The sequence below is a fragment of the Aegilops tauschii genome, chromosome 3 (genome assembly GCF_002575655.3).
Source record: "Aegilops tauschii subsp. strangulata cultivar AL8/78 chromosome 3, Aet v6.0, whole genome shotgun sequence".
Classification (NCBI taxonomy): domain Eukaryota; kingdom Viridiplantae; phylum Streptophyta; class Magnoliopsida; order Poales; family Poaceae; genus Aegilops; species Aegilops tauschii.
This window is the reverse complement of record NC_053037.3, coordinates 34,407,698-34,416,564: the sequence shown is the minus strand read 5'-3', so window position 1 is coordinate 34,416,564 and position 8,867 is coordinate 34,407,698. Positions and strand designations below refer to the sequence as shown.

General features: G+C 41.1%; 1 protein-coding gene across 1 annotated transcript; it reads right to left on the bottom strand.

Moving 5' to 3' along the window:
* Positions 1 to 674: 674 nt before the first annotated feature.
* On the bottom strand, positions 675 to 8,222 carry LOC109778104 (uncharacterized). The gene is made up of 16 exons (XM_020336666.4): positions 7,917 to 8,222; positions 5,630 to 5,710; positions 5,384 to 5,530; positions 5,168 to 5,295; positions 4,780 to 5,055; positions 4,183 to 4,322; positions 3,002 to 3,090; positions 2,639 to 2,716; positions 2,498 to 2,563; positions 2,359 to 2,424; positions 2,136 to 2,255; positions 1,919 to 2,046; positions 1,557 to 1,832; positions 1,299 to 1,429; positions 1,178 to 1,213; positions 675 to 1,091 (listed from the first exon to the last, which is right to left on the bottom strand). Exons 2-16 carry the CDS (start codon positions 5,700 to 5,702, stop codon positions 989 to 991), a joined length of 1,857 nt encoding a protein of 618 aa, XP_020192255.1. The 5' UTR covers positions 5,703 to 5,710; positions 7,917 to 8,222; the 3' UTR covers positions 675 to 988.
* Positions 8,223 to 8,867: the final 645 nt, after the last annotated feature.

Sequence of the window (8,867 nt, the reverse complement as noted above, 5' to 3'; positions counted from 1 at the left end):
GCACATACAAATTTACTTAGAACAATACGGAGATACCACATATAGGTAGGTATGGTGAACTCATATGGCAAAACTGGGTTTAAAGATTTTGAATGCATAGGTAGTATTTCTATTTAATACATGTGGAGACTAGCAAAAAGATTGAGAAGCAACCAACCAAGAAACGAAAATTCTCATTAACGAGCATTAAGCATAACTAACACCGAACAATGCACCGCAAGTAGGATGTAATTGTATTACATGACTATTGACTTTCGTGTTTGCATAGGGAATCACAAACCTTAACACCAAGTATTTAAAAAATATTAAACAAGTATTTGAAAAAAAATAACAATTATTTGAAGAAATGTTGATTATGTATATATAAAAAGTTAAACAAGTACATGAAAAATGTTGAACAAATATCTGAAAAAAAATGTTAATCATGTATAAAAGAATGTGGAATGAAAAAAAAGAAACAAAGAAAAAACCAAAAAAATGGAAAAAAAAATCTGAGAAAGGGAAAGAAAACGGAGAAAACCTGCTCTGATCGCCCCTAGTAAGTCGCGATCCTACTACTAACCATTAACTGAAAGCAGGCTTATTGGTTAGCTATGCCTTTGCTTCCCCTCGCGACCAGGATTCAATTCAGGTCGAGCCCCATTTACATTTTTTATATTTAAAAAGACACATGATGCACAAACGCGATAATTCTTTTGGATTTAATTTTTTTTCACCAAATGTTGATTTACTAGAAGCCGGCAACTAGTGATTTGGCTAATTGGATGCACGGTTCCACCTTATAGATTACATGTGGTTTACCACATAAAGCAACAAGAGGTCTTGTGTAAGTGCCTCGACTAGCTGGCACAACATATACTACATGAAAGTGCCCAGTAAAGGGATTCAAATTTACAGAGCAACTCGACTGATGCTTGCTGCACATGATCAGCTTCACAAGTGACTCGGTCAGCAGGTTGACAATATAGGCATGGCAATAAAATTCACATTAGTCATAGCGAAATTCTTGTTCAAGAAATTCCAGCAAGTCTGTTCCTTCCTTCCGTTCATGCCACACCGGATAGCACCAATATGGCTTAGGCACAGGCCATCTGTTATGATGAAATCATAAGTAAGTCCATGAATAGTGCATGTCTGAATCAAGGTCTTGTTGAATGCATAATAATATTTTAAAAACCTGTTTGGTGCAGGAACTTTGGTAAAATCAGCAGTCCTACACATAAACCAAAAGGTATAGTTTTAACCAGTTAATATGTAAGACAAGAGGCGAAATTTATTGATGATGATAGAAAACATACCCTTTTGCATCAAAATTCCCCAAGAGTTTCACAATTGTATCCCGTGGCATGTAGGGAGTTTCTTCCAAGCCATAGAAGTTCATGCCAATAAAGTTCCCATCAGAATCAATAAGAGGGCCCCCAATCCCAGCCTAGCACAAGACAAAAGTAACCAGTAGAAAGAACATGATGCTTGTAAGCTACACAGATATGTTGATTGATTAAACTACACATACTTCCACCAAACAAATAAATGTAGTAGAAACTAACACACCATACCTTAGTGATTTGACAAGTGGAGATCCTAAGATCTTTGCAATTGAGTTTACTTTCATTGTTGATCACTATCCCACTTGCTGCCATTAATTTGCCTGATTCATAGACACGCCCTATAGCTAATACCTGCGAGTGAGTGCCAGTTTCAAACTTATTGTTGATAACTGCTGTCCGAGTACAGCGATGTTTTTTGATGATGATGACAGCGACATTATAATGCAGATCGTAATGTTGCAAAATCCCTGTGACACGTCGTTTATCTGGAAGGTGCACTTCAATCTGCAATAATGATATGGTGCAAGTAAAGCAGTATTCAAATGAAAGAGTAAAAAGGGTATTTAAATAATCATTAGCAGAATAACAACCTTTAAGTTATCAGCAACCTTGCTTTCATCGTCATTACTTCTAACCAAACTTCCCGAGGTTAGAACTCTTGTGGTGAACCCATTGCAGTCTATGAATACACCTGTGCAAGCAAAAAGTCTCGCTTCTCCTACCGAAGTAATAATTAAGATCATCAGTTAGTGATGAAACAGAAGAAAAATACACCACAAGTAATAAGCTTGTAATCAATACGATTACCACTGAATGAAGCGAGTGCTACAACAACTCGGGACATATTTGAAGCTACTCTTTCTGAGAGTTTGTTCCAGATATCTTCACTAAACTCCTCCTCAAAACTATAACGCAGACGCTTGCCATCTAGTTACAGAAACATGGCATAGTAGTTTAAGGGAGGGCTGAAAAGAGTAGTCAAATGTGCAATAAAATAAAGTAATCACCAAAAGGAAACGAAATAACTCACCGTCCTCCAAAACTGGTAAGGGGTAACCACGGGACCTAAACTTATCTCTTCTAGCATCCAAAGAAACTGCACAACATGGTAAAGTGATTGACGACCAATGTATGAATAATTATGAAGGAAACTGAAAGCAATGACTCACCAAGACCCCAGTCATATGGCCACCGGCGAATAGAAGGCAGACTCTCTAGTAATGTATCCTCGAGTCCTAGTGTCAAAGGGTGAAGCAATTAGTGACGATGCGTGAGCAATAATCAACATGTAACATTAAAAGTGACCCAACCTGAATTAAGTTCTGGGTCACATATAGTACATATGGTAGGTTTCTGGTTTTTATTTTTCATCTCCTGCCTTGAGCTGCCTAAAATGGAAAAGATGAAACAAGGAATAAGCATAACATGGAACACTAAAAAGAACTATCAGTTCAGGTGTGTATTCTCACATAGCATATCCATATACTTAGTATGAACTAATTAGCACAGACAATAATATGATAGTATCATAATAAAGACAAGCTTAAAACTAAAGATGTGTACTGCTGGCAAGGATTATACAGATGATCATAAAAAGTTAACATTGATGATGATGAATTGGCTGATGGTGCATAATTTTAACTGTCTTTAAGGAGTGAGTTTGTTTTCCTTACCTTCTAAATCGGACTTGTGAGATTCAGGAGACATTTGTGCCTTGCTTGCGCCTCTTTCAATTTTACTACCTCTTTTCTTACTTGTGTCCCTGCAGCAAAATATGATATACTCATGAGTAAATCCACAAGAGTAAAACATACTCCCTCCGTCCGAAAAAGCTTGTCCCAAGCTTGTCCATCAAATGGATGTATAGCACTACTTGGGACAAGCTTTTTCGGACGGAGGGAGTAGATGATAGGCATGCATCACTATCAAAAATATATAAATCTAAAGTGTTAAGCAGTGGCAGGATGGGGAAAAATAGGGATAGAACCCAGATGGTACTAAATATTTCAACAACAGAGAAAATGTTGAAAATACTATATCAATACTGAAGGAACCTTGACTACTTTCCATTTAAATAAGTATAATAGGTTCAACATGGACACCAGATTCCTAATCAAGTACATGGCAACTGCATGATCGGCCTGACAAGACAGGTGATATGGATGCAAGTGTTAAGGTAACTCTGCTACTTGTTCAGCTATACATGGAGCAAACGACCAATTTGTTATAAAGGCAGATGCTCTCAAGTGAAGATCACCTACCAAATGCCATTATAAGCTACAAAAGCATCAAAACAGCTAATAAGCCATCATATTAACACACACACACACACATTTCAAAATTGTTTGGCATTTAACATGGTTTCTAGTACAGCCATGTATGAAGTTAAAAAAAAAAATTCCACATCGGCTATTGATGTGCAATATTATTGTCAAGTACTTCACTTCATATGTTTCTTGATGTGTGGTCAGCTCCCTGGAAATTCCAGCATGAACAATAAGTTCACAGCAAGGAGCCAAGATGCTCTAAGGTTATCAAGAAATTGCTTTGGTTAGACTACACCTGTTGTTATCCAGCATAGAATGCGACTAGAGGTGATGCTTATAGTAAATTAGCCTAAGAGTGTATGATACAAATTTATCTGCCGCATAAAGAGCAAGAGACCACTATTATACCACGTGCAATCTAGATTGAACTTTCCATCATTTTCATTTTTCCTAAACATGTACATTCCAAGTGAATACAAACTAGTAAGCTCGAATAGGGAGATAAAGAGGGGCAGAACAGTGGACAAAGAAGCATATATATTTAAGCCAATCAGAGATTCTGTGTCTCATGAGTATAGAAGACATACCAGCACGGGGATGTTCTCCTAAAATGCATCAGAAGCTCAAAAATTTTATTCCTTGGTAGGAACGGAGTCTCTTCCTTAGAATAAAAGTTCATCCCGACAAAGTCACCGTTAAAATCAACAAGGGGCCCTCCAACTCCAGTCTAGCAAAAGAATAAAGTGACGCTCAGGCAAGGACACAAATTTAGTGATGCTGGACAAGATTTGCATAACCGAAAAAAGGCATACATTTAGTGCCCCAAAAGATATACTCCCTCCGTCCCAAAATAAGTGACTCAAGTTTGTACTAACTTTGTACTAAAGTTAGTACAAAGTTGAGTCACTTATTTTGGGACGGAGGGAGTAGTTCAATGCATATAGTGGTAGCCACTAACAGTGGCGGAGCTTGAAGCCCAGTCCTGGGCGGGCCAAACAGAACAAAATAAGCAGTGGTCTCATGTTCTAAGGCCCCACAAGTATATGTATACTGTATTAATTTCCAGATGTTGGGCGGGCCACAGCAATGGCTGGCCCCAATGTAGCTCCACCACTGGCCACTGATAGCATGATATTATTAATTTATTTCATGCAGAAAAGTAAAGAGAGAAATCAACGGTGCACCATAGTAATTTCACATGTGGAGATCGCAAGCTCCTCGCGGTAAATTCTCTTCCCATTGTCAGTCAACATCCCAGTTGTGGCCATTAATTTGCCTGAGTCGAAGCAACGCCCAACAGCAACTACTTCACTATGAGACTCAAATTGCTGCTGATGATCTACAAATGCTGCGCGAAAAACATGGAAGGGCGTGATGCTGATAACAGCAATATTGTATTTTAAGTCATAGTATTCCAACCATCCCATTGAAAGATGATTATTTGGAAGGCGCACTTTAATCTGCAATAATAATAAAGCACCACAAAATGAATACACATCAGTTTGCAGAATGATTACCATCATCACAAATCAGCAAGAAACAAACAAAGCACAGAAAATTGGCAGTACCAACCATCATGTCTTGAAAGATCTTGCTATCATCATCAATAGATCTAAGCAAACTTAACGAAGTCAAGAAACTTGTAGTAGTTGAATTGCTCTCAATAATTATGCCCGTGCACGCAAAATAAACCGACTTTGCTGCACAAGATTGTAATTTCAAATTTTCAATGACAAGCAACTAGTGATCAGGTACAGATTTGCAATTAAAGCTAACTTGTATTATCACCGTTATCTTTAAGGAATGAAGCAAGCGACACAACACTGTCATCTATGTGTGCTGCGACTTCTTCACTGAGTAGCCTCCAGACACCTTCACCAGAATCACTTGAGGTGCCGAATTCCTCTTCGAGAGGATTGACTCGAATCATATTTTCTAATTCAGGAAGCATTATTAAACACAGCTCTGTTCGAGTGCTATAGTACAAATCATACTTGCAGAAAAGAAAGTAGCAAAATTAAAATCAATCCTCACCGCTACTTATGCGCATTTTTTTGCGTCTTCTATTCGAGCTTCCAGGTTGAACATCCCCTCGCTTGATCTGCATCTTTCTACCTAGAGAAGAAGGAAGAAATTAAGATATTTAGTCATCATTAGCAGTACATGGGAGGAGTCCGTAAAGAGGGATCTGAAGGACTGTAGAGATCGGGGTAGACCGAACTTGACATGGAGGAGTCCGTAAAGAGGGATCTGAAGGACTGGAGTATCACCAGAGAACTAGCCATGGACAGGGGTGCGTGGAAGCTTGCTATCCATGTGCCAGAACCATGAGTTGGTTGCGAGATCTTATGGGTTTCACCTCTAGCCTACCCCAGCTTGTTTGGACTAAAGGCTTTGTTGTTGTTGTTGTTGTAGTAGTCATCATTAGCAGTACAAACACTATAGAAGTTGGTAGACTAGCTTGTTGAATGTGGATACGTTCAGACAGGGCAACCCGCCCAAGGCCTCTTATATAGAAGCTAGTCGGTGGTGAGCCGAACGGCGGCGAGACAGGAACGAGGTCAAGACAGGAGGCGCCGACACGGGATAGACGGGTCCAGCAACGTAGGTCAGCTGGGTAGGAGCTCGATAGACGTGGTCGGCGGCAGAAGAAGTGATCAGGGGCGGGGGCGGGGAGAGGAACGGTGGCGAGGGTGAAACCTAGTCGCATGGGAGAGAGAGCCGCAACGGATCGAGACAGGTCAGGCTGCAGGTGGGACTGAAACTGGGCGTCCCACCACAGTCCACTTAGTCCGACCAAAGTTTGGTGGGTGATAAGTGATAACTAACAACCCAGTAAAACTTGGGTGGATTAGCTAGGGCATAAGCGGGATTCCACTAAACAAATGTATAACTGGTTCCTTCTCACAGACTTAGAGGCCAACGTAGGTGCGACCGTGATAAGCAACAAGCATCCACACTGCAGTAAATATGATACAATGCTTGGCTGCTACATGGTACAAGCAAATATGATACACTAGTAGTAAATATGATACACTGGTACAATGCTAGGCTGCTACATGGTACAAGCAACAAGCATCCACATTGTAGTAAATATGATAGATCTAAACATAGTTCAATGTGAAATGAGATAAAATATGCTGCCGACGACCTTGGGGTCGGGGTAGGGGCTGGCGGCAATCACTTCCTAGTGAAGTAAAGAGTGACAGGTTTTCAAAACTGTAACAAACATCTGCAAAAGAAGAACTATATGTAGAACAAGCATCTGCATTGGGTTTCGATGAAATTAAGGACCTCACAGAAAATACCTTACTTTGTGGCTTTGTTCTTTCTTTGCTTAAGTGCTTAGTGCGTGTACAGAGCGTTCGGCAACAATAACAGTACCTCATTCTTGTCACAAAGGTGCAGGCCACCACAAAACATTATCTGATGTACAAATTGTGACACAGAATTTATACTAGTTCTCTACATTTTGCAGGCCCAAACAGTTTTCAGAGCTCTTCATGCTTTAGAGATAACTTCAGATTATTTATGATATTATGCAGGACCATTAGATAAAGGTGGACACAATATTAATTCCAGATAGCCTAGCAATATGTTTGCATTGTTGCAGACATTCAGTCAACTGTGTTACTTTGATTTTATTTTAAGTGTAACTGGACTACATTCGGCTCCTTTGACTATCATTGGCATGCCCAGATTTCCTTGTTGAGGGCTTTTTATTGGTAAGACGTAATCTCACTTGTGCCATCGCTTTAGAAACAGTAAATGTCTTCACAAGAGTAACAGAGATTATGAATTAGATTCGTCAATTTAACTCCACTTCCATTGATTCCAACTGTTTTTGTGTCCTTATAATCCCCTATATATTGTACCTAAACATGCAGGACAGGCAACTTGAATAGATTGAACAGCGAGTTGCTACGCCTAAACATCGTAAATGAACTAACTTTGACTTGCTATTGTAAAACAGAAGTTAAGGCAAACACGTAAAAGAAATAAATGAGGATTCCATAGTCTTGTAACTAGAAAATGGCTTAGGTTTCAAGCACGATGCAACAAATCTGAATCCTTTCTTGCCGTGTTGTACTTATTCCATTTTCTACTTCCTAAAATGGCTTGGGTTCAAGCACGATACAACAAATCAGATTCAGTTTCTCGCATCTGTTGCTAGCTCTCGTCCCACATCACATCTAAATCCTTTCATGTACAGAGACTAACAATCAATCATGGCAAGAATCTGAATCCTTTGGCTAACAAGTTGAACAAAATAGAGAAAGAATGGATGGAGGGGAAGAGGACGTTGGAGGGGAGTTCATACCTGTAGAGGCGGAGCTCAGGTCGGCAGGGCTGGCACGAATCGGTCCGGTGAGCTGCGCGCTGCTCAGGGGCGGCGCATGATCCAGCGAGCCGCGTGGTGCTCAGGGGCGGCGAACGGCGAGGGAGAAGAGGGGCGGCGAACGAAGAGGGAGAAGAGCGGCGGCCGGAAGAGCAGCGCGCCGCCGGCGGGCAGGCCGGAGGGGCGGCGGCTCAAACCCTATCCCCGCGAGAGCTCGGAGCCGTCGATGGTTTGTCTTTTTTCTTTTTCGGGAAGACCGTGTACACGAGGATGCAGTTGTGGTAAGGTGATTAAGGGCATCTTCAATGGTTGTAAGATAGTTGTTGATAGATTTTGCCACGTAGGATTTTTGATGATGTGTCATACAATAAATGAGGAAAGAGAGGAAGGTTGTATGTACATGAACTAACACCCCTTGCACAAGCTTCAATGTAGAATAAGAGAGCACATTATTTATTATCTCACATCTTATTAGGTAAACTAGATACAACCCATTGAAGATGTTGTATGTTAAGGTGCTGGTTGATGACATGACACATTTTACCAACAAGCTAACATACAAATTGTTGAAGATGCCCTAAGGGCCCGTGTTTTGAAAAAGAGATGGTAACAAAGTTTTATACACACGAAGCGTCCCCTACCCTAGCCGCCGCCACGGGCGAGGCCACTAGGGAGGCGATCTTTTCCACCGATCTCCACCGGCGAGGACGCTGGCCCCCCTCTCTCCGGCTGCTGCTCCGGCGGCAGGAGGGAGGAGGGACCCCATTCCTCCGCTCTATAGTTAGGGTTTGGATTTGTAGGTCGTGGTGCATTGTTGGGGTGGTGGGAGCGGCGGCTGAACGAATAAATCTGCCTCAACTCCACTCCCACACCAGCGGTGTCCTTCATGGCGGCGTCTCGGAGTTGGTGGCATCGTGTGTTTGTCGATCCTTC

What these genes read in the sequence shown, in the direction of transcription:
- LOC109778104 (XM_020336666.4), bottom strand. Translation starts at nt 5,702, where the DNA reads ATGCAGATCAAGCGAGGGGATGTTCAACCTGGAAGCTCGAATAGAAGA. An exon ending in AAAAATGCGCATAAGTAGCG is followed by an intron (nt 5,531 to 5,629) that starts GTGAGGATTGAT and finishes TTCCTGAATTAG; the next exon opens with AAAATATGATTCGAGTCAAT. An exon ending in GCCATATGACTGGGGTCTTG is followed by an intron (nt 2,425 to 2,497) that starts GTGAGTCATTGC and finishes CATGTTGTGCAG; the next exon opens with TTTCTTTGGATGCTAGAAGA.